The sequence below is a fragment of the Lissotriton vulgaris genome, chromosome 2_1 (genome assembly GCF_964263255.1).
Source record: "Lissotriton vulgaris chromosome 2_1, aLisVul1.2, whole genome shotgun sequence".
Lineage (NCBI taxonomy): Eukaryota > Metazoa > Chordata > Amphibia > Caudata > Salamandridae > Lissotriton > Lissotriton vulgaris.
Genome location: NC_141687.1, coordinates 1,750,903,033 through 1,750,929,441, shown reverse-complemented (window position 1 = coordinate 1,750,929,441; position 26,409 = coordinate 1,750,903,033). Strand labels below are relative to the sequence as shown.

Below are 26,409 nucleotides of genomic sequence, written 5' to 3'. Positions count from 1 at the left end.
CTTTTCCCTGTATGCCTTTTGCGGCTAGCATTCTTAGTAGAAGGTTGTGGGATACGGTATCAAATGCCGCTGATACGTCTAAAAGTATCAGGGCAACGGTTTTACCCTCATCAACCTGTGTTCTTATGTCATCCAGCACTGCCAGGAGTGTTGTTTCGGTGCTGTTGTTGGCCCTAAAACCCGTTTGTGAAGCATCCAGCAGGTTATTAGTTTCCAAAAAGTCAGATAGCTGTTTATTTACCAGTTTCTCCAGCACTTTTGAAAGATATGGTAGCTGTGAGCTGGGTAGATAGTTGGTGGGATTATTTATATCGGCACCAGCTTTTTTTAGTAGGGGAGTGACTACTGTCACTATTGGACTAATTAAAGGTGTTAGTTGCGAAAAAACATGATGTGGACATGGGTCCAATGAGGATCCTGATTTAGTTTCCAACGTAATTTTTCTTACTTCCTCCTCTGCAAAAGGGCCAAAAATTGAACAGCTGACTGATGCAGTGGATTTCAAGTCTAAGTGATGCTCAGCCTTAATTATTATTGGAAAAAGACATGTAGATGTTATCTATTTTTTCGCAGAAGAAATTTCTTAATTTATTACACCCCTCTTGTGTGGGAGTTAGGCTAGATGTAAGACTGGGGGGTTACAGAGTTCTCTAACGATTTTAAAGAGCTCTTTGGAAGAATGTCTGTTTGCAGATATCTGCTGGGAAAAATAGTCTTTTTTTGCCTTTCTTATGGCTGCATTATAATTTTTTAGCTCTCTTTTGTAGACTAGTCTAGCGTCCATGGTTTTGCTTAGCCTACATTTGTGTTCCAGTGTGGTACATTTTCTTTTTAGAGTCTAAGTCTGGGCCATACCATTTCTCTGACAGTGTTCGTCTGGAGTTGTGGCTGGTACCATTTGTTGAGCAATGTTCAAGTGCATTCCCGATGCATTCCCGATGCTTTTTTGCAGGTGGAGTATTTCCTGCTCAGTGGAGGATCCCGGATCAATATTGTAGTGGAAATACTGCTGGAATTTCTCTACCGAGAATCATTTCCAATTTCTAGCTGTGGCTAAGGTCTGTATAGTTGGTCTCGTATTTTTAATGGGTAGAGTAATAGTGAAGTCAATCCTGTAATGGTCAGTCCATGTCAAGGGCATTATATTATTGATGGTGGTTTTTTCTATGTTCGTGAAAATCAGATCCAACCTGTGTCCCGCACTGTGTGTGGATTTATGAACTTTTTGTGTTAATTGCAGAATTTCCATATTGTCTGCTAGATGTTTAGCAAGTGTATTGGTACATGATTCATAGTGGATATTAAAATCACCTAATACTAAAACGTTTTTGTGTTTTAGACAGGCTGGAAGAATTTGGGCGAGGAGCTGAGTGCTAAAATCTACTGTGCTCCCCGGAGGGTTATAGCGCCAAGACGCCCTCTGGCATATGTTCGCTCTCTACAAATTTTATAAAATAAATAAATTATTGCACCTCCCAACAGTATGTGGGTATCTAAGGAGACTGAAAAAATCATAACTTCGTGTTTGCTTTCTTGTGTCTGTATTTCTTGAATACAGGTGAAAGTTTCTTTAAATAGTAAAGCCACCCCACCTCCCTTCTTGTTTAATCAGTTAAGATTTAAGATTTTATACCCAATGGGAAGTGCTGCTGCAATATCCGGGGTACTATGGGTGTCAAGCCAGGTCTCTGTGAGGAATAGTAAATCAGGTTTGATTTGATATAGAGTGTCCCAGAGTTCAATAGAATGCTTGGGAAGAGATCTTGCATTGAGGTATATGCAGGAAATATCAAGGTTAGGGGAGTGTCTGTGTGCTGAGCGATCTATGGGATTGCTATCCCACCTGCAAATCTGACAGGCGAAGGGGCCCATGGTGTTAGCGGGTTTCGCTTTGGCACATCGCATGTGACCGTGTGGGACTTTAGTGTTAAGGGTCATAAGGTTACCTCTAGAGTAAGTCAGTCTGGGTATACCTGACTGGTCGCTGGTTAATGAGGCAGGGGTTGTGGCCCCTGGTCCCGGCCGGGCGCAGATGGGCTCGCCTTTGGCGCGCCCGCTGCGCTTGTCCGCTGCGCTTCCTAGATCGGGGTCCATTTTATGCTATCGAGGGCGGGAGGGGCCGAGCACTAGTCTGCTCGCCCTAATCCTCACCCAAGATGGCGGATCGTATTCCGGACCCCAGGCAGTACCTAGCCGTCTGCGGAGGGGCAGTCCGGTGAAACAAAGGGTGGAGAAAATGATGCGCTATTGCGGGTCAGCGCCCAAAAAAGCCAAGGTATTGTGCAATTAAAATTTCAGGTCTGACTACTTATTTAAAAAATTATGTGAGTGACACCATAAATCGGCGATAAGTGCAGGTTAAAAGTAGCAGAGATGACTTGCCACACGCACACACCAGGTCCCGGCTTCCTCCTCAAGACCACACTCATACACAATGTCAATCGAGTGCTACAGGCGCATTCTGGGCTTTTATGCTATCGAGGGCGGGATGGGCCGAGCACAGGTGCAGGCCCCTGTTAATAATTGTGCTCCACTAACTGGCTTGATGTCTCCTGCGGGGACTCTGGAAATGAACTCTACTTCGGCGGCGGATCCTCCCTATGTCATCGCCAGCCCAATATAGAACCAGCGGGCGAATTTCAGATGAGTGTTAAAGATATGCTAAATCTAATTTTGGACAAAGTCCGGGAGCTAAAAAGAATGCAGAAAGCTGAACTTACGTTTCTTCATCAACGCTTAATGAAAATTGAAGTCGCAATGTCAACCCTTCCCGTTAAATTGCAGGAGGCTGAAGCCAGGATTTCAGCCTTAGAGGATCAGATGACGATCATAATGGGTGAGGCTAAAGCAGCAGCTTTGAGCAAACACGCCCTGGAGAACAAACTGGAGAAGTTGGAAAATCACTCTCAGAGGGCCAACCTCCAGATAGTGGAAGTTCCGGAAGGAATCGAGGGATCCCAAACCCTGCAGTGGGTCGACTCATTTATTAAACAAAAGGTTATTCCTGACTTTGAAGGCGATATCACCATTACCAGGGCCCATCGGGTTCCTGCCCGCCCGTTTACAAATTCCACCATACCACGGACAATACTGCTAAATTTTGCCGACTATCGCATAAAAGAGAGGGTACTGTGTAAGACCTTATAGCAGAGACAATTTGCAGTAAATGAGACTGTTAAATGTCACATTTTTTCCAACATGACAGCTGTGGCGGCGCGCAGGAGGAAAGAATTTGTGAAGATCCTCCATTTATTCAAAGCGAATGGAGCACAAGCATCGATTGTTCAGCAATCTAAACTGAGGGTCTTGGTTAAAGGCAAATTTTTTATTTTTTATGATCTTGAGGAAGCTCAGGAATTATTAAAAGAGATCTCACAGGGGTCGGGGCTTAGAGGGAGGTGCTCCTCACTGGTATCATCCCTTTAAGAAGGAAATTGTGGGGCTAGGTTGACTAAGCAATGATTTTTAGCTGCTTCCTTCATTTGAAGTCCCAGTTAAGCTCAGGCTGTATGCTTAGTAGTTTTATTGGGGGGCTCAATTACAGCAGGCGATGAGTTTGTAGCACATATATTCATTTGCCTGTTCTGATTATAGTAGATGCTGTATTTTTTATGCCGGCATTTCTCTATATTCAGTTGGTTGTTTTCCTCCCTGTTTTTTCTTTTTCTTTCTTGTTCTTCTTTTTTTTACACTTTTTCTGGGGGGTGGGGGGGTCGGGAGGGGGGTAGGGATAAGATCATTGGGTGTAATTACATGACACCCATGCTAGAAGGGGAGGTGAAATGTGGTTAGTGTGGTTGGGGTGGTGGGGGGGAGGAGTTCCACATTTCTGGGGGGTGGGTCACCAGGGGTGAGCGGGGTATATAAGAAGCGAAAAAATGAAGTCATATTCTTGTTTTTTGAGTCCATTTAGGTCCTATACTCTAGTCTTGTAAGCTTGACTCTTGCTGGTTCACTTAAGGGGCTTAAGACTGGTTTAGATTTCAACCATGGCTAATAAAGAACTGCTGAAAGTGGTATCTTTTAATGTTAACGTCTTAGCAACAAAAAGAAAATGCGAGCAATCGAATTGTGGATTTTCTTAGTCCTCAGCCTCCCATAGAGGGAAAGCAATTTTTGTAAGCAAAAAACTTCAAGCAGAGGTTGTTAACTTTGATAAAGATTCACAGGGGCGCTAGTGTTGGGTCACTTGTTCCTTTAGACAAAGTAAAATACTGTTAACGTTTGTCAGTATTTATGCCCCGGTTGAGGATAATCATAAGCCCTATGAGGATGTTTTTCAATTCTTAATTCAGGTTTCTGGGGAACTGGTTGTGGGGGGCGATTTTAAAATCTTAATGAACCCCAAAATAGATTCATCACTGAAGGGTAAAAAGCAGCTGAAACCTAAATCTTTGAGAACCCTGCAACATTATGGGGCAACCTTGGATCTTCATGATCTTTGGCTTTTCCTACTAAAACTGCATATACTTGCTGGTCAGGCAGAGTTCTCATATTGATTTTTTCTTGGCTTCACGTATCTTGAGTTTTAGTCAGCAAAGATTTCTATATAACAGATTCTCTGATCACGCCTTGCTGGTTCTTGAGTTATCTTTGGGTAATTGTCTAGGTCTCCTAAACGGTGGTTGTTGAATAGACAATATTGAAAGGATGAGGATTGGGTCAACTTTACGGGGATTGAGATAAAAGAGTTTGTATCACAAAATATTGCGTCTGCACCACTCCTTGTGGTATGGGACACACTTAAAGCCTTCGTTCGGGGGTTAATTATTGGCAAAGATGCTGAAACGATAAAAAAAGTTAAGGATGGTAAGAGAATCTTGGAGCAAAAGATTCAGATGTCATACTCTGCTTTTTTGAGTAACCCCTTAGCACTTTGTATGAAGAACAGGATCAAGGAGGCTTAGCCCTTCCGAACCTCAGGGATTATTATTATGCTTATTTTGCTCAGTACTTGTCTAGGTTCAAATCTCAACCTTAGTCACTTCTGTTTATTAGTTACTTTATGGACTTAATGTGTAAGGAAAGCCAAATTCATTCACCACTGTTTATTTTTCGATCTCCGAAGCAGGTTCGCTGTAAGTGCCTTCATTGGTTTTTCAAAAAACATTAGGCACTATATAAAAGATATTCTATTCCGGTAATCAATTCAACCACTTTATTAGTTGATATTTTACCATTAGCAGGGATTACACAATCCTTAGAATTTACTTTAAAATGGGCATGAGTAGGATTTTGTAAGGTTTTAGATTTTCTGAGGAATGGAAAATGGCTGACTACGCCCAAAATGACACAGCTAATAGCCAATGACTTTATTCTTTTAGGGTCATATAATATTCTCGTTAAATTCTTCACTGAGTTAGATGTTTCTCAGATTAGCAAACAACATCAGCTAATTAAAGAACTTTTAGAAGATCCATTCATGAGAAAACCAGGGGCATGAAAAAAGCGTTTAGCCTCAGTTAGGGCCCTAGATCCTGGGCAGAAGGCTATTAAAAATGGAAGGTTTATGAAGACTTAAAAATCTCAGCGAATTTGTGGTTATTCATCAACACTCGTAATTTTAACACGCTTAGAGGCGCCAACTGGCGTAGGATGCTTTTTCTTTAGTAAAGGGCAACTGTATCGAACCCCTGTATCTTTGTCAAAAATGTATCATAATCATTCATCACATTGCTTTCGTTGTGTTCATTTTCCTTAAGCTAACTGGTCACATATAATGTTACAATGTCCTATGATCAAGACGTTCTGGAAGGATATCTTCTGTTATTTGAAATTCGAATGTGGCACTCAAATAGCAGTGAGCGATTTGTTAATTGTAATTGGTTACGATCCTGACCTTTGTCTGTCCCATTATATGGTCAAATTTGTATACATTGCAATGGCAGTTGACAGATCACTTATACTGCAAAGGTGGCTTACCGCTGTCATCCCTTCTGTCCTGGAATGGAGTAACAAAATGAAAGCAGTCAGGAAAAGTGAATGTTCCTATGCCCTACGTGTGGGGGGGACTTAAAAAAATTGTGAAAATATGGGCTTCCTACTGCTATTCCGCCCGAGTATAATATCTTCCGGCAGGATAGGCCAAAGGGGCGTGGAGGTGGGGTTGCACTAATAGTGAACAAAATGGCCACCTATACCATCATCCCCTCGGACGCCATTAAGGATTGCGAATCCCTTGCCTTTGCCATTATCCTTTCTCCACACCAGTCGCTGAAGGGTCTTCTAGTTTATCGGCCGCCAGGGCCCACGGGCTCTTTCTTTGAAGAGTTTCAGTCGGTGACCTCTTCCTTGCTACTTACGTCAGAGCATTGTATTGTTGCCGGGGACTTTAATGTCCATATGGACGTGGAAACGGATGCTGACGCGATTAAAATGCTGGATGTCACAGCCCCTCTGGGCCTGGTTCCCTATCATGTTGGACCGACCCATGAGAAGGGACATACCCTAGATTTGACCTTTTCTACGACTCCCATAGAGATGCTGGCTCCTATTCAGGTGCTTTGGTCTGATCATAGGCTGGTGAAATTTTATTTCCCGGAAGTTAGGAAGCCTTCCGCTGCCCCCCGGCAGACTCCCGTGGGATTCAGGGCACTTCACCGGGTTACTCCGGAACTGCTGGCTCAGTCTTGCGTGGACCATCCCTGTGCGCTAACGGGGGTCTTAGAGGAGGATGTGGAGCGAGTGCAGGCCTGGCTTTCAGAGAGACTTAATGACCTTGCGCCTCTGAGACCCCTCCGCAAACCTGAAAAAGGTGCATCTGCCCCTTGGTTTACGGCAGCATTGGCGGCCTCACGTCGGCAATGCAAGGTAGCGGAGAGAGCATGGCGCGTGAAATACGACGCAGCGGCGAAACTCGCCTACAGGTCTTTGGCGAAAGCCTATCATCGGAACATCCTCTCGGAGAAGAAGGCTTATTTCGCGAGAAAAATTGAAGCTGCCTCCAATTCCTGTAAGGAGCTTTTCGCCATTGTGCGGGAGTTTACAACCTCACGCGAGGCACCAACTCAGGCCCCCCCTCCTGCACCGTGGGTCAGGGCGATTGCGGACTTTTTCACATCTAAGATCCAACGGATCCAGGACTCCTTCCCTGTGCTGGAGCCTGAGATGCCCGATCGGGTGAGCAATACCGCTGTTACCCTGCCTAACGCAGGTGTGGCCCTGGCAGCCTTTCCGCCTCTCTCGATGGCCGCGTCATTTGACCTGATGGCTGGGCTTAAATCCGGTTCCCCTCGGGATGCCTGCCCCGCTAAATTTCTGGCTAAAATGGCAGCTGTCATTAATCCACTTGTGAACCCCCTGCTGAACTGTTCTCTGGCACAGGGCGTGGTTCCCCAGGCCTGGAAGCAGGCAATGATTATTCCCCTGCTTAAAAAGCCTGGTCTGGATGCGGAGGTGTTGGCGTATTATAGACCTATCTCGCTCCTGCCGGCCTTCGCGAAGGTCATTGAAAAGCATGTGCATAAAGTGCTTGCCGATTACTTGGAGTCCCACGACCTACTGCACCCCTCCCAGTCAGGTTTCCGTGCCAATCTTAGCACCAAAACAGCTCTCCTGGAAGTCTCGGAGGCGATAAAGGAGGTGCTGGATTCGGGGGGGAGAGCGATGCTGGTGATGTTAGATCTGTCGGCGGCCTTTGACACCGTCCCCCATGAGGGTCTTCTTGAAAGACTCTCAGAGATCGGTCTCCGGGGGACAGCGCTCCAGTGGTTTCGATCTTTTCTGGCTGGCCGTCGACAAACGGTCTGGGCTTCTGCTTGCTCCGCCGAGATGTCGCCATTGGGTGTCGGAGTTCCTCAGGGCTCAGTACTGAGTCCAACTCTTTTTAACATCTTCATGACCCCTCTGGCGGCACTGGCGGGTCTTTCGGGGCTCAGATCGTTTCCTATGCCGATGACACCCAGCTCCTCTTCACCTGTGAGAAGGGTGCGGACTTCGATGGAGGTAGGATCCAGGGTTGCCTTGAGGCTGTGTTTCAGTGGTTCCAACATAACAGCCTCAAGTGCAACTCGGATAAATCAGAGGTCCTCTTTTTTGGGTGCAGTTCGGACCCGGACTGGAAAGTGTGGTGGCCTGAGAACATGTTTCCACCAGCAAGTTCGTCCCAGGTGGCAAAAAACCTTGGGATCAAGATCGACAATGGCCTCACACTACGCTCACAGGTAATCGGTCTCACTGGCACCTGCTTTGGACTGCTCCGGATGCTACGCAAGTTTCTTCCCCTGTTATCGGAGGAACACAGGAAGATCACGGTTCAGGCGCTTATAGGTTCGAGAATTGACTATTCCAACGTCCTCTATCTCGGCCTGCCAGAATACCTGCTCCAACGGTTACAGGTTGTCCAGAACTCGGCAGCACGTGCCATTTATGGACTTTCTCGCCGTGCTAGAGCCTCGGGTCTCCTGGAGGCTCTTCACTGGCTTCCTGTCCGGAAGCGGATAATTTTTAAGACTCTTACTCTGGTATACAAAGCCTTGCATTCCTCCGGAGCAAAATACCTTCAGAAAAGGCTAACATTTTACCACCCTGCTAGGCTGCTCAGGTCAGGAGCCTTGTTTCTTGCTACGGTTCCTCGTGTCAAGAGAGCCCGCATCGGAGGTCGCTCTTTTAAATTACTAGCGCCTCAGTTGTGGAATAAACTGCCTGTGTCCCTGCGCAGCTCCCCCAACCTGTTGGCATTTAGGAAGGGGCTTAAAACTTGGCTTTTCACCTCTTAGTTCCTGGCCCTATTAGGTTTCCTTCTCTCTGTTTCATTTTCTCTCCTTGTTGTGTTATGAGATTGTGTGCTATTCAAAGCGTCGGGACACTCTTCTGAGTAGCCGTACGCTATATAAAACCCCGGGATAACATAACATAACATAACATAACTGAGATTGTGACGGGGATTACCTTATTCTATTCATTTTTCTTGTTAAAGAAAAGGGAGGGGAGGGAGAGAAAAGAGAAAAAAAGTGTTTATTTTTTTTCTTCTTCCTGGTTTTCTGTGCATTAATTCCTGACTTCATATTGCTTTCTGCATTATTTATGAGATTGCGGAAATGTTATGTTTGCCTAAAGGTATTCTTTTTGGTTTATGGTATTGGCTGTAATTGATTAATTGTATTATTTTTTTCTGTCTGGACTGCAATGCAATAAAAAAAATAAAAAATAAAAAATCTACGTATGTATCAATTTTTCCGTCTGGTCTAGGGACAGCATTGCATTTTTTTGCTCAACTCACGAAATAAAATCACAAATAAATATACATACATATGCAATAGGTATAGGTGCTTTAGTTCATCCCTTTTCATTGGCCTGTTTAGTTGTCATTCACAATTTGCTTCTTTCCACCACAGCACGGGCGGTTCACAACCATTATATCTCTGGCACATCCGCAGAAAAGAATGTGCATATCGCATAAAAGTGCTCTTCAGTCCTTGTAGGCCAATACTTTATTTTTCCAGTGCTTTTTTTCTTTTCATTCTTCATCCATGTTATTTTTTGGAGGCTGGTGGGCCAGTTTTTTGCCATTGTGTATTTAGACTGTCTTCAGATTGCAGTAATTCAAACGAAATGTATATTTTATTTGCAACAATAACAATCATGTTTTCCTGTGATGTACATTATAATTTAAATTGTTTTAAGTTTGCCTGCCTGCTAGGAAGCACACATACTGTTTAATTAGAACTATTTGGGATAGCACATTTTTTAGGTCTCGCCTAGACGAAAGCAAAAGCGAAGCTTTTGCTGTCTATGCGAGACAACTTATGTTGCCACTTTTCTGGGAATATTGTGGACATCAGACTGTTACGAGCTTTTTCTGCTGTAGTCAGGCTGTCACGAGCTTCTCCTTTGGAGATTTGACCTCGTGAGCGCGCCTTGACTGCATCTAATGGGCCGTGCGCTTCCTTTAGTCAGTTTCACTTTGTTTCATTTCAAAGTGCAGGCGTCAATGTGTCTGGTAGTTGTTCATGTGGAGTGCCTTCTGAGTTCGTGAGCGCGCCTTGACTGCATCTAATGTGTGTTGCTTTTTTTTTCAACGTGGCCCGGGCGCTTGCTTCAGTCAGTTTCGCTTTTAAGGTGCAGGCGTCAATGGGTCTGGTACTTGTTTTATTTCCATTTAATGCTCTTTGGAACAACAATTTTATATTACTTGTGTGTATTACCACTGGCCAGAATTTCAAAGACTTATATTCACGCAGGTGAAATAATACTATTGTGATTAGGGACGATTTTTGGAGTCTGACCGTTCAGAGTGCAGAGTGGAGCTTCAGAGTGGAGCTTCAGAGTGGAGCTTCAGAGTGGAGCTTCAGAGTGGAGCTTCAGAGTGGAGCTTCAGAGTGCAGATTCAGAGTGCAGATTCAGAGTGCAGAGTGGAGCTTCAGAGTGGAGCTTCAGAGTGCAGAGTGGAGCTTCAGAGTGGAGCTTCAGAGTGCAGAGTGGAGCTTCAGAGTGGAGCTTCAGAGTGCAGAGTGGAGCTTCAGAGTGGAGCTTCAGAGTGGAGCTTCAGAGTGGAGCTTCAGAGTGGAGCTTCAGAGTGCAGAGTGGAGCTTCAGAGTGGAGCTTCAGAGTGGAGCTGCAGAGTGCAGAGTGGAGCTTCAGAGTGCAGAGTGCAGAGTGGAGCTTCAGAGTGCAGAGTGCAGAGTGGAGCTTCAGAGTGCAGAGTGGAGCTTCAGAGTGGAGCTTCAGAGTGCAGAGTGGAGCTTCAGAGTGGAGCTTCAGAGTGCAGAGTGGAGCTTCAGAGTGCAGAGTGGAGCTTCAGAGTGCAGAGTGGAGCTTCAGAGTGCAGAGTGGAGCTTCAGAGTGCAGAGTGGAGCTTCAGAGTGGAGCTTCAGAGTGGAGCTTCAGAGTGGAGCTTCAGAGCGGAGCTTCAGAGCGGAGCTTCAGAGTGGAGCTTCAGAGTGGAGCTTCAGAGCGGAGCTTCAGAGCGGAGCTTCAGAGCGGAGCTTCAGAGCGGAGCTTCAGAGCGGAGCTTCAGAGCGCAGATTCAGAGTGGAGCTGCAGAGTTCAGATTCAGAGTGGAGCTTCAGAGTGCAGATTCAGAGTGGAGCTTCAGAGTGCAGATTCAGAGTGGAGCTTCAGAGTGGAGCTTCAGAGTGGAGCTTCAGAGTGGAGCTTCAGAGTGGAGCTTCAGAGTGCAGAGTGGAGCTTCAGAGTGTCAAGAGCAATGCCAATAGCTCTAACTTTAACAAAGGCAAAACAATTGCATTGTAAATGCTTGTTATTTTACCGAATCACATGCTCATGCTGCTGCCTGGTTTGTCTACATGCACACAGGCAGAATCACTCGGTACAAAATGGCTCCTGTTCACTCGTCAGTACGGTCTTGCGCCGCCCCACCTTCCCCCTGCCAAATACATTCATTCCAAATACTGCTTATTTTCATATCAGACTGACTTCTCACATCTGGGATAGCAGGGGCACCTTCCACAGTGATTAGTGCTTCACAAAAAATAATTCTCGGCTACCGCTCAGAAGCCTTGAAGCTTTGATTGAATGACACTGCAGTTTGATGCCCCGCTCGTTTTTTGATGCTATGCGTTCCAGACACTGATTTTATTAAGACTCACTTGGAGCTCTAAACTGTCACTTGATCTTTCTTTGGGTCATTTCGTTTGCCCGGAAGGACTAACATATCTGTGAAACCCTCTTCTTTTATAGTTTGAGCATCGTCTTCGTTTAGCAGGATAACATTATACATTTGAAAATACAAATATCCGGGAAGAGCAGAGAGCAAATCTCCGCGATGTTGGGCATTCTCCTATCATAAAGGAAGCGTGTTGGTGGGACCTGTGGCATCTAACGCATCATTTAACCCTATATGCGTGGGCACCTACCACAATAATGTATAGGATGAGTTTGTTCCGTTCCCGTTTTTAATTTGATGTAAAACTCAAATCACTGCACACTCTCTACTACACACTCTCTACTACACACTCTCTACTACAGTCACTACTCTCTACTACACACTCCCTACTACAGTCACTACTCTCTACTACACATTCTGCTACACACTCTCTACTACAGTCACTACTCTCTGCTACGCACTCTACTCTCTACTACACTCTACTACACACTCTCTACTACACACTCTACTACACACTCTCTACTACAGTCACTACTCTCTGCTACGCACTCTACTCTCTACTACACACTCTACTACACACTCTCTACTACACACTCTCTACTACAGTCGCTACTCTCTACTACACACTGTACTACACACTCTACTACAGTCACTACTCTCTACTACACACTACTACACACTGTCTACTACAGTCACTACTCTCTACTACACACTCACTACTACAGCCACTACTCTCTTCGACACACTCTATACTAGACACTCTCTACTACACACTATCTACTACAGTCACTACTCTCTACTACACACTGTACTACACACTCTACTACAGTCACTACTCTCTACTACACACTACTACACACTCTCTACTACAGTCACTACTCTCTACTACACACTCTACTACACACTCACTACACACTCACTACTACAGCCACTACTCTCTTCGACACACTCTATACTAGACACTCTCTACTACACACTATCTACTACAGTCACTACTTACTACACTCTCTACTACACACTCTACTACACACTCTACTACACACTCTACTACACACTCTACTACACACTCTACATTACACACTCTACACTACACACTCTACATTACACACTCTACACTACACACTCTACACTACACACTCTACACTACACACTCTACTACACTCTACTACACACTCTGCTACACACACGCTCTACTACACACTCTCTACTACACACTCTCTACTACACACTCTCTACTACACACTCACTACTCTCTACTACACACTCACTACTCTCTACTACACACTCACTACTCTCTACTACACACTCTACTACTCACTTACTACTCTCTACTCACTCTCTACTCACTCTCTACTACTCACTACTACTTTCTCTACTACTCTCTCTACTACTCACTCTCTACTACTCACTCTCTACTACTCACTCTCTACTGCTCATGACAATGCCATTTATTTATCTGTTTCCAAAACCAACACATAAATAAAACATTTGTCATTTACTATGCCAAAAGCGCTAACTTTTGCAAAGGCGAGACCGTTGCATTGTAAATGCTTGTTGTTACTTTGAAACTTTTATTGCGCTCACGTGGCTGCAACGTTTAGACATGGACTTTTCTTTATGGGGCATACATTTGCAATAAAAGATACGAAAAATACTGTTGGTCCAGTTTGCTAAACAGACTAGTTGGTTTTGCATGTGACTGTAATTTCTTTTTATAATCTTGTGAGTATTTACCCATATTTAATTTCTTTTGTTGAATAAATATGTTGTATATATTTAACTACGCCTGCCCACATATTGATCGTTGCTGGGTAGCGCTATATAATACAAAACACTCAAAACTTTAAGATTTACAGTATAAACGTGCACACTGCAGTTATTTATCGAAACCTCAACCCTTTTCAGCAGTGCTCCTCCGATATTACCCTGACAAAAATAACAGACCACATCGTACATTAGTCAAATGAAAACCTATTTTTCTGTTTAGAAATGTGTGCACGTGAAGAAAAATGTTGGTTTCACTTGTGTGTGTAAAACCAGCGTAAAAGGAAAAGGAGTGAGCCGTATTTATAATTGAGTGGCACACAATTCAGTTGGGATAGTAATATTAAATGCCACATTTATAGGCGATTGGTAAAACGTTACAGTTATCCATAGAATAAGCATTAGCTAAGCCAAAAGATTGTGACGTTGACTCGAGCAATGCCAAAAGCAATCAAATATGCCATGTGCAGCGCCAAGCAAAAAAAGAAAAAAAGAAAAGGATTACTTTTGTATGTGCAATGCTTGAACGGCTACAGAATCAGAAGGGTCGTGGTAATGTACTTTTCAGATATAAAACAGTCCTCCATGCTTTCCAGTAGAGGTAGAAGGATACACCCTAACAACACGTAGAAGGAAGGAAAACTGATCTAAGATGTGGTTGACAATGTCTTCAGTCAATAGCTGAAGGTTCCTGCGCTAAATTTAACAATGGTGAAGTCTGAAACAGAGTCTCTTAGATTATGCCTATAATGAGGTATGTTTGTCATGTATGGCCCAAGTGCTGATCCAAGTCAAACCTAAAAATTGTATCATTTCTTTACAAGGATAAAGGATTTATAATCGGATGATATTATACAACTTGAGGTTCGTAGACTGTATCGGCACCCATGTTATCCGAAGATGAGTAATGTTTTCTTTTCGACTACGACTGTGGCCTTGGGACCACTTATTTCTCCATGAGTAAATGAAGCAAGTGCTCTAATGTTACCAGAACTTGACCTTGTTGCGTTTTGGGGTTTAGCCTACTAGACAGCTGTCTTAATAATGGACATTGAGCCCGCCCATTCATTACCATTGGTTGGCTTCATTGTCCCTCTCGTTTACTTTTTTGTTATTCACTAGTGCATGTAGACTTTCCCTCCTCTTCTTGCGTTTGTCCCTCGGATGCATTTCTGTGTATGTACACTGCATCAGACATAACTTTTTTCTTTTGGTTATCTTCCTAGTGTGCTTCCATCCCTGCACATTGCTTTCTTAAACATATGCTTCTCACCCCTCCCTGCTTTCCCTCTCTCTCCTCTTTGCTTTTTCCTCCACCTCTGTGCTCCATATTGCTTTCCCTTTCATCCGTTTGCTCACAATTGCCCTCAGCTTTGCACAGCACCCTCCATGTTGTTTCAGGCCCCCCGTATTGCTTTGGCCTACGTTTTCATTCCGCAATCCCCTGCCCTAGTTGCTCCCCACTTTTCCTCTCCCCCAACACCCTCCGCCCCAAACAACTTTTGTGTAGTTTTTTTTTTTGCCTTTTTATTTGCTACTTCGAATTGGATCTGCAAATGAAAAGAAAAAAAAGTGGCTGTCATTTTGTAGGCGTGACCTTGTGTTGTGCATGTGCCTGCAATTGTATTTTTCTTTTAGGCATACCACATTGCATCGGGGATGTGGCACAGTATTGGCAAAGCCAGTAGGTCTCATAGGGGAGACTGATTAACTTTGCCAATGCTTGTCACCTTTCGTGAGTACGTGCAGCACATCTAAACTTGACACCACATATGAGCTATATAGAACTGTGTATATATTGGCACCCAGCAGGATACAGAGTGACATCGATGCCTGTAAGATACGTTTTTTCCCCTGTACTTTTAGGTTCCAACCAGCTGAAAAAGGGAAACCATTTTACCACAAAACCCGCGCGCAGGAGCATAGATTTCCCAGGTGAGATCACATCTGTAGAAGGAATGCCCCTCTTGATGTGGAACATTTTTGTGGCCTATGTACAGGCTGCTACATAAGGTCAATAATCCTATGCCTGTGGTGGATGGAAAGGGAACTTTTAGGGGATGATGGAGCCTCTAAGTCCCCAAAGCCAGTGAACATTCCAAATTAAGTAAGCCCTATGTTAGTCTGAAAGTATTTCCTATCTGGAGGTTATTGCATGGCATTTCAGGACTGTGTATGTCTCTGGAGAAGCATGGAAACTTGAATTTATAAAAATATGAATTCATGTGTCCACCTCTAACAATATATGGGGCATGAGGGACACAGGGAACTAGTGTATTGGGGCACACTTGTGGACCATAACTAATGTCAAATTTTAGAGTTTTAGTTAACTTTTGCAACCCTATTATCCATTACATTCACTGCACAGCGTTTTGTCATAAAACGTGTCCCTTTTAATAAACATAGGTGATCACGCCAAGTCTTTAAGGTTTTTGAAGGACGGTAAAACTCTGCAGCACACATTGATACGCTTCAGCCATTGGCCCTGTTGCCTCCCATTGTCCAGTGCTTTTTGTGGATTACAGAATCGCAGCAACTTTTAACATAGCATGCTCATCTACAGTATAGATTTCAAAACATTAAATTGTTTTGACCCGACTACTGCATTTTTAGGTCTGGCCCAGATGTAGCTTAATGTTTTTTTTACCAGACTCATGTAATCAAAACAAACAGAGGTAAAACTATATATGTACGAAATAGAATGGCTTTGGTCAACCTTCTTCATCCATTGATTTGTTCACCTGTCATTTTACATTTTTCTTCATCCATCACTGTACACAGCATGGGCCAACAGAAGTGCCCCCTTAACCTATTTTATTTTTTGCACTATGAAGGATTAATTTTGCCTGATCTCATGTGCACATTTGTCTAAAAAGAAGTGCTTTTCATTCCCAGGGATGTTGGGCCATTACATTACAAGGTTTTTTATCTTCTTTCCGCTTTTTAGCCTTTATTGTTTGGCCATCTTTGTGTGTTTAAACTTTGTTTAAAGTGATTTAAAGCCAATGGTACTTTTTTGTGCACCAGTAAGAATCTCTATTTTCCAGTGATGGTCATTAAAACTAAAGACTGTCTATATCTGTTATACGTACATATGCCTTTTTAAACGTTCATAGTTTTCTGCTAAAATTGTATGTTTTTTTTCTTGAAAATGTTTACATTTTAAACACAGAAGCTTATGGCCACCACATTTATGAGACCTGTTTTTCTTTTATTATTGTTCTTTTTCTTTTTGTGACTTCTGCTTGCAGTAAGTAAAACACAGCTTTATCACAAAGGGATAGTTAGATGTCCCATATCATCAAAAGCCCTCAAACACTATAACATAAGACCACAGAAAGATGTAATGGCGCTACACATTATCCTGTTGTCATGCAGCTCCTGTTCAGCTAAAAAATACAGTATAGACTGGACGAGGAAGCCTCTTCCACACTTTTGTGACATGTTTTATCATAGGCAATCTAATCCCACCCTGATAAGAGGATGCTATCAGGGTGGACTCTTCCTTAGCTTCCCTTCCCAAAACTGGATAACCTTACTACCCCTGGATGCAACTCATCTCTGAACCTTAAAAACATCTTACTAACCCTTAAGGCTACCATTCTCTGAATGCTATAATCTCCTTTCTACTTTGGTTCTCTCACTTCCTGGCTAGGGAGGTGAATATTTCAGGGGACTCTCACCCACTACTGTGTTCGTTTGGAGCTTCAGTCCCCCTACATGTCTACTATTTCTTCATTCCCCTCCTTTACTCTGTTAAAAACAGATTATATGCCGTGCTCTCCTATGGCTTTCTAATGCAATTGGCTTGCTGTCTTGATAAATTGTGTGGTATTATGAGGATACCCCTGGAAAAGTAGAATAAAAACATTATGAAAAAAAAGGTGAAGCCTCTTCAGTTCAATCACAACCTCTCCTGCCCACCAATAAATGTTGCTAACTAGCTCCTCTCTGCCATGGGTCTCCTGGGACATCTCTTCCACACCCTCTCTCCTACCTCTACCCCCATGCTGCGTGCTGCACCAGAATTATCTGTAATGTTGTCTGGCACAATTTATACAGGGTTACTCTTTTTAATGTTTAATATATTATGCATATTCATATTTGTTGATAATTCTAGTTTTTTTATCCACACCACTATGCATTTCATGTCACTCGTTTACTGTAGAGCACTTTTCTTTAAGCATCGTGTAACTCATCACTTGTGCAGCCAATGAGCATTGCTTATGTAGGCTCAAACTGACATATGCTGACTTCTCCAGCCCATGCTGATTGTTATTTCTTTAATATTTGTTTCTGTGCTGAGTGGATTGAGGTGGGGGGGGGGGGATAGTTGGATGCACTGATTGACAATCACATCCTAAGGTGGCAATAGATTGTACCCCTGGTAGGGCAAAATATAAACTATACCCTATCGCTTCCCAAACCAGCCTTTTAAAAGTTCAAATGGAATGACTGCAGTAGAGAACAAGCATTGGCATAGCCAAAAGGTCTCACCTTTGGGACCTTATAAGTATTTATTTATGCAGCACAATATCCTTGATGCAACAACATCAACTGTTGCATTGCTAAACACTTCTGATTGAGATCAGATAATGTCCTACATGGGGTAAAGGCCACTGGTTAACACCAAATTTAATTTGTGAATCTTAAGACCATATCACTTGACTCCTTTTCAGGATTCATTTAACCATGGTACACAGCATCATAATTTGTTTTGGTTACTTTGGACTCACAGTTATGTCAAATGACATCAGATAGTGAAATTCTCTTTCATGACACTATACGAAAGATCTCACAGCCTGTGAGTGACTAAACGTACCCTGTGATAAGACTTCTTTGATACACTGGGCATCCTCCATCACTGTGTGATACATGTGTCTATCAGTTAGAGGAAAATTGATAAACCATATCAAACAATCATGATGACATGACAAAGCTTCAATAAACAAGTTCATATCAGTGGTGTTCCTTGGGCAGGACCTTGAGAATAAAATCTTTTAAAACTTCCCACTACACACTGCCCTTTAACCCCCCTCCCAGGCAGAACCATGGAGAAGTCAGTTGAATCATTGGTGTGTAAAGGTTAAAAGTAGAAACCACATTAGAAATGAGAATATGGCAAGGAGTAATAGAGGGAAGGGAGGGGCAACAGAACATCCAATGCAAGATTGGAAAGGGGGCAACACAGGTTCCAGAAGGTCTTTTCAGTCTCTGATTCTGCGATAAAACTTATTTGGGTTAACAGTTCTTGCTTTGTCCATCTGCTGAAAAGTAATTTCCTTACGCAGTACAAGATAAGTTAATCATGTTGTATTGCCAATGGGCTGATGCTGTCTCCACCTCCCTTGTATTGTCAGCTCCTTTCCAAACAATATTTTGGCGACTTAAAATAATCACAGTATTTTAGACAACCACTTTCTCAATGTCATTATCCATGACTTGCAGTTCTTCTGCCTGTACTGTGACCATTGATGACTGCCCACAGATCTGCTGATGATCCTTCCAGTCCTGCAGAAAGAAGACAAAGAGTAGTAGAGTAACATTAAAAAAGAAAAGACAACCATGTAAAAAGTGTACTATGGACCTCATTTACAATAGTACATTTACACATGTTGTTTTACTCATGTAAATTTACTACTACCCCTAGGAGTAACTTTACTAATTTAGGTATTCACCCTTTCTGAATGTAAACTTACATGCTTCTGCTCCCTAGTGAAGCCTCCTACACCAGAATTTATGAGTGTACAGTTACTACCTGAAAATTTTCACACATTGGCAGAGGTCTCTGCCACTGGGGTAGAGATCCCCCCCATGGTAAATTTTGGAAATGGCCCTTTCTTTCCCTCAACTTTCTGCCTTTCCCCTTCCCGGTTTTCTGCTGATATAGGTGCTAGCCTTAGGACTTTGAGAGCATTTGACACTGCCAAAGTGATGTGCTTATCATATACATACTGGTGATTGGAAAATACATGATTGGCTGATTCAAGTTCACTCCAAGTCCCATATCTAAGGGTAAGACATATACCAAGGGCATGTACCTCGAATGCTCCTCCATGGGCCTGAAGCACTGGTTGTGCCCTCAACAGAGGTAGCTCATCGATTGACCCACAAGTTTGCCCTGGTGGGGCCTCTATGCACAGGTTACTGTTACTCGACTTTGCATTTAAAAAGCTATGTGCCAAGGTTCTGCATGTCTCTTGCTACTTTGGAGTTGTCCCTGGGGACAGGATGTGGTGTTGAGAAGAACTAGGGCATGTGCTTGTGTGTGTTACATGCAAGGGTTGTGAATGGCACCGGATAGTGTGTTTGGTACAAAGAAGCATGCTTCTCACATTGAATTAGCTTGTGGAATGGTAAGGAAGGGCTATTGAGCAGTATTTCCAACGTGCAGAATTGTAGCAGTATAGAGTTTGGTATTGATCCGTCCGTAATGGTTAATCCTTTCCGATAGTGCAAGTGGATTTGACATCACTAAGGTGGAAATGTCACTTTGGGAAAGTGGGCATTTCGATGCTTGTGGCTCTGTGTGCTGGTTGGCCTGTCTCCAGTTCACATCTTGGTGCTGGGGCGGACAGCTACATCTCTGCATTCCTGAGAGAAGGCCATATACTAGGGGCTCAAGGGAACTGCAGCCTTTCTGGGATGGTTACATGGGGGTGGGGGTGGGATTGAGACCAGCAGTCCAGAAAGCAGGGTCTTATCCCCACTAAAGATAGTGATTAAACCTCCTGGGCAGACAGAACAAAATTTAGAGCAGGCCGGTGCATTTCAAAGGTGGCCTTTTAAACTGATCGCCTCTTCAAAGGCTATTGTGGGTATAACTACTGAGGCTCCGGCCTCGGACGTTCGAGAAGCTTTTAAAAAAAATATTTTAAATAGAGCAGGATTCCTGGCAGATGAGAATTGCGGATATCAAATAGCTAGCAACAAAAATATGTTACATGACATTGTATAGAAAAATCAGGGTTAACATCGACATACCTGATAAAAATTTGAGAAGATTAAAAAAATGGCAAGGTGAATACAGAATGTATTCCACAGTAGCATATATTTATTAGTAACTGTTACTACATAGTTGTCAAACTAAAATCTAAACAATGGCTACATAAGGCTAGCGAAACAAAATCAAGAACTATTTAAAACAGTTACTTTAGTAAAAATGCAGGCATTTACTAAAATCCATACAAATGGCTGCATCAGTACAAATATAAAAAACTCTTTAAAGTGCTTTCGCAGCCAGCAGCGGATATTTTATTAAAGTGCAGAGATTAAATCCCAACAACAGAGGGCTCTTGAAATCTACTTTACTCAGATATACGAGTAGAAACTTTTTGCCAGATAGCTCTAATTCTTACAGTAGCTCCTACACCTTTTGCAAAGGCCTCCTCGAATCTCTAAGTCCTGCACATTTTATTAACCCAATGGTCAATTCTAAGTTTTTTATTAGTCTTCCAATTTTGCAGGACAAGTGACTTAGCAACCGCTATAGAAATTATTATAAAATACTGTTGATATTTCGTTAAACATTGTACTTCCCCCGATAAACCAAATAAAACGAGCATACATGATGGGGCAATAGTTAAAGCTATAAATTGAGAAATCATGATAAAAACATCCTTCTTTAAATTGCTGTAAGTTGCTACACTAATAAAATAAGTGTACCCAGCCCTCATCATCCTGTTCATTGCATCTGAAACATTGGTTTGGATTTGTTGGAAACATCTTACGCAATCTCAGAGGGATGTAGTATGCTAGCCATCTGGATAAAAAAATCATTCTCTTAAAAATTGCGCCTCGCAATGCTTTATTCGATAACTTACTAGGCTGCTGCCACTCTTTCACATTAAACTTGCAGCCTGTCTGAATGAATTTTCTGGAGCTCTTTCATAATAATCTCTTCACTATGAGCCTGCTGACGTAATAGCTGATACCAAAATCCCACATCCACAATTTTATTCAACATCTGCCTAGTAATTTGACGTGCGGCCTCATTCAGCATGGTATTATTGTTTTTAAGAAAGTTCACAAGCTGAAGAAAACGCATTAAGAAAGCGGTATTTAAATTGCAAGATTGCAATCGTACCGTTTCCCAAGTAATTAACGTCTCATGGTTAGAAAAATCCCCAAGCTGACCAAAACCTAATTTTTGCTACACTTGGTAAAGCCCTCTAGGCAACGTTAGACCTCCTACTGCACAATCTTGAATAGGGGTTTAAGCATGGTATGCTGGATTATTTTGTGATCTATACTACTATAATAAAGGAAGAACTTTGCACCTTTGAGGCGGTTAAACTCAGGAACCACAGTGCCAATCCACACACCCGATACATCATTGTAATCGTCAGGGTGTGCAGATGGACATAGGCTATATAAATAAAAAAAATATACGTTATTTAAAAAATTGACGATAAAAAAAAGCAGTCCCTTGCAAGTAGCGCCGGCCACGACCTGCGTGGTGACATCAGGAGCACGGGGAGGAGCGGCGTGCAAGAGCGGAAGAGGAGCGGCGGACATGCTGCGGGGGAGGGGAGGATCAGTGACGAAGGGCGGAATGGCGGTGAGGACCGGCGGACAGGCGGGAGGAGCAGTAAGCGGCAAGGAGCGGCGGAACGGTGAAATGAGGAGCGTGGGGGAGGAGCACGGCTGAGGTAAGGCTCCAGGCAGGTGGGGGTCGGGGCAGGCGGGGGACGGGGCGGGCAGGGGCCTGAGCTGCTTGACAATGTCAGGGCGGGCGGGGGGCCGGGCTGCTGCACAATGTCGGGTGGGCGGGGGTCTGGGAAGCCTGATTGCTCGCGGGGGACGGGCGGGCAGGGGCCCGAGCTGCTTGACAATGTCAGGGCGGGCGGGGGGCCGGGCTGCTGCACAATGTCGGGGCGGGCGGGGGTCTAGGAAGCCTGATTGCTCCCGGACAAGGTCGGGACGGGCTGCTAGTTAGTAATAAAGCTGAAACCTTGCTACTAATGCCAGTATGAATTTGTATCTGATCTTTTTAGGAAGTTTCGCTAATCGTAAAAAAGTGGGGAGTTTTAATGCACTTTTCTTCCATATATGTATTAGAAAAACTTAATTTTGCTCTCCTAGTTGTGTTAACAGATTGAGCAAAGAGGCCTGGTAGTAGGTTGGAAGATGTGGGAGCGCTAATCCCCCAATTCTACAAACAGTTGTAGTGTGGCTAGCTTAACCCAGCGGTGCTTCTTATTTCACACAAACTTTCGGATTATTTCGTCCAATTCTTTAAAATAGGAGCCTGGGATTTTCAAGGGAAGATTACTAAAAGAAACAAAAACAACTAAAGCACCGACATTTTGACCATAGAAATCCGACCTATCAATAATTTTTTCTTTTTCGCAAGCGTACTGGTATAATTCAAAGGAAATAATTGGCGATAATAGTTTGTGACAAAAACACGTATGTATCTGACTGGATGTGGCAATCGTAGTTGTAGGGAAGCAGGGATATCAGAAGGCACCAAATTAAATGTAAGATTTCTGTTTTAGCTTGGCTCACTTTATATCCCCCTACCTGCGTGAATTTCTGAATTTCCTCCAATGCATTCTGTATATTAGATCCCCATCTTTGAGATATAAGATTATATCATCTGCATATAACTTAATTTTTGCCATCCCTTCCATTGGGGGCAAAATCAGGAGACTATTACGAGCTTTGACAGCAAGGGGTTCAATAAACAGAGAAAACAAAAGAGGGGGTAACGGACAGTCCTGTTGAGTGCCACGTTTAATATTCACCCTCCCGGTCTCTATTCCATTGATGATCATTTTGGCTTCCGCCTGACTATATAATTCTTTTAACATATGTATCAACTGTAATGGGAAACCAAACTTTTCCAAAATAAAAAAGAAGGCACGCCAATCTACCAAATCAAAAGCTTTTTCGGCATCCATCATCAGAATGGGCGCTTTTATCTTGTTAGCCGAAAAAAAATTAATTGCTTGTATTAAGAAATATGTGTTGGTGGCCATTAGACATCCTGGAAGGAAGCCATTTTGATCTGTATGAACCACCTGTTGGGCGCATGGAGCAATCTTTCTATCCCAAACCTTCATGAACAGTTTGTAGTCTGTATGTAACAAACTGATGGGACGATAGGAATTAGGATTGCGAGGATCTTTGTAGTTTTTAAGGAAGACTACCAGTACCGACTCCTTGAAGCTTTTGGGGGTATCTATTCTGTCCTTTATTTGAATAAACAGATTTTTTAAGAAAGGAAGTAGTTCTTGGAATATTTTATATACTTCCACCGGGATCCCCTCTGCCCCACTCCCCTTGCGTTGGACATACTTTTTAGTACTGACAACATTTCTGAGGTTCCTATCGGGCCATTGAGCATCTCAATACGTTGCTGAGATATCTGCGGTAGCTCCAGTAATTCGAAATAGGACCGCCTGTGTTTCTGTATAAATTTGTTTAAAATGAGAGAGAAAAACCTCCAATTTTACCAGTTTATCTTCTTCTAGCAGGCTATTGGAAGGATTTCTAAAAGGACTAATTATTTGAATCTGCTTTCTGACTTTTCGTAGTCAAGGCCAGGAATCTGCTAATATGCTGGCTTTCCTCAGACCTTTTGTTGATCCCCCTTGCTTCCTGAGATCTCTAACAAAAAGAAATCCTTCAATTGGTCTTTAGCTTTTAATAATACCTGCTGTTGTGCTTTAATAATATGCTCTGCTGTTGCTCTTAAATCTTATCTAGCTTTCTCCACAGGGGTCTGTAACTCCAGAATCGTTTGCTTGCGTTGTTTACTCATCCTATGCTTATAGGATATTGTTTGTCCTCTAAAAGTAGCTTTAAATTAGAGAAGCTATTGGAAATGGAACTACACTGGTTTGACGCTGGGACATCGATACAAGGAATCATTGGGGCAGGACGGACTGCAACTGGATTATCCGCAGACTTGTGGCAGCCTGGAGCTTGTCATGCTCCAAGAAGGGGACTATCACTTGGTTTATTTTGCCTGGACATTGCTGGCCTGCAAAAAAAATGCCATCTGTCATGCCTTTGGTCCCTAAGTACTCTCCAAAGGCCTATTAGTTGGCCTCCTGTCAACAAGATCCCAATGACACAAAGGATCTCTCAGTTTCCACAAGATCATAAGAACGGCTTAGGGTGCGGTGGAAAAGGGTGGAAGTAATTGTCGTTTGGGACACGGACCGTCCTGGCGTACACAGTAGTCATACTGTGCAGAGGAATGTACTCGTAAAGATCAGCAGCGCACCTGAGGTACTGGGACGTGAGGAGTTCGAGGAGTGTGGGAGAAACTGTTCTTCCAACCATTGGACATGTGATAGCTTGCGCTCTGGAGCGTGTGGTGTTTGAGGGCGGGGGGGATCGTTGACCTGAGCTGGGAGCTGAGATTGTTGTTGACCTCCAAATCAGAAGGACGACAGTGCATGACATCGTGGCCTTCGTCCAGGGCGCTGGCTTCCTCTCCCTGGACCCACGCCACAAGGTACTTTGTTGTGGAAAACATTGTGATGGGGCCCGAAGGGTTTCGTTTTGCCTTGTGGGCACCTACGGCTGGCTGTCAGGAGCTATGGCAGCTTGCACCTCCATTTGAGGGGAAACATTTCTCCAAACTGGGAAGCGCTCCAGCTTCCTGGCGTACAACCTTTTGTCTATATGTATCTGGTAGCCTGAGAATAACACCTGATCTAAGTTATCATATAGACCATGTCTGGGGGTGAACCTCCTCTGACACGGTCTCAGGACCATGTGTGAAGCTTTTTAAATAGTTTTTCCGTTATGAAATGGGAGACAAGGAGACTTACAATGTTTAGATATTAGGCGATCTTGCCACTTTAAGGTGATTTTGGAAAATATCAGCTTATAGCACAGATAGCTGCAGGTTTCCATAAATGGCTGTCTGCACTCTCCACCCAAGGGTGGAATTTCTCTTTCTATTCTCAGAAAAAGTAAATAATGAATTTGGCCATTTTAACCATAAGGTACTGATTATAGTTGCCATACACTGGCAGAGCAACAGGCACGTGCCCTTTACGATTTCTTGCCAGAGCAGTCCAAGTCCTTCACTCTGTTTGGATGAACTTTGGACAAAGAATCAGAAACAATTACGAAAAGAGTGCAGACAAAAGCCATATACTGAGCTGTTATGTTCCCAGTTTAAGCCCATGTAGCGAAGCTGCTCATTTCCTACATTTTCCTCTGTTTCACAATAACATTTCTGCAGTGAATTTTTGAACATATTTGCATGCACGACAATGTTGGAATAGTTTCTCTGAAACTACTTTGTTTACACATCTAGCTTCGCATAACATTATCATGATGCCTCAAATATCAGGTTAAAGGCTTCTTTATGCACTATGTACAAATGTCGTTCTGTCTTCATCCACAGGTGACAGAGCTATCTACAAATCCATAACATTGCAAATCGACAATGTGCAAGGCTGCTTTCTATTATAAATAATGAGCCTCCCAATAGATTAGCAGAGGAGGCACTTCAGCTGACACAAAGGATACCTGCATGCTGGGACTTCACCACGCAGCAGTTTGACATCTTTGGAGGGGCGTCCAGTTCATGATCAAGACGGGGCCCTTTATTCTCTCTCCCTTTATGCCTGATTACACACACCAAAAGCGTATAAACAAGGCAGTAATCACTTTCATCTGCTTCTTTCTACTGATTATGCAGCACATGTATTCTATACAAGAATAAACGTTGGTTCAACAAAAAATCTAAAATGTCCCACTGTGTATTCTGTATATTTCTTGGAGTACAAATAAGCACAAGTGACTGATGGAAAGGTTCTGATCTGTTTCCACGATCAGTGAGGAGTCTGGTTTGTCATGAACACAAAGGTGTGATAGAAAATGGCACCTCTTCCATGAATAACCCCTTGTTGCCTGTAATGACAATGTATACTGCCTAGTCTTAGACTACAGACATTTGAACACTTCCACACCCACATTTGCAGTACAAAATGCACATAGTGCCACACTGATGAATAACATTGTACCGAAGAAATACAAAATTAGATCTCAATTAGATTTTTCTACCAGAATATAGCGCCTGGGAGCAGATATTTGACCACATTAACAGC

The 26,409-nt window shown here is 43.2% G+C and overlaps 1 protein-coding gene across 1 annotated transcript in view; it reads right to left on the bottom strand.

Moving 5' to 3' along the window:
- Positions 1-17,812: 17,812 nt before the first annotated feature.
- The window catches only part of DEAF1 (DEAF1 transcription factor), a 420,279-nt gene continuing 411,682 nt past the window's right edge, over positions 17,813-26,409 (bottom strand). The window contains exon 12 of the mRNA XM_086957772.1: positions 17,813-18,841. Within this exon, the coding sequence (XP_086813898.1) occupies positions 18,737-18,841 (105 nt within the window). The 3' untranslated portion in view covers positions 17,813-18,736. The remainder of the gene's footprint in view (positions 18,842-26,409) is intronic.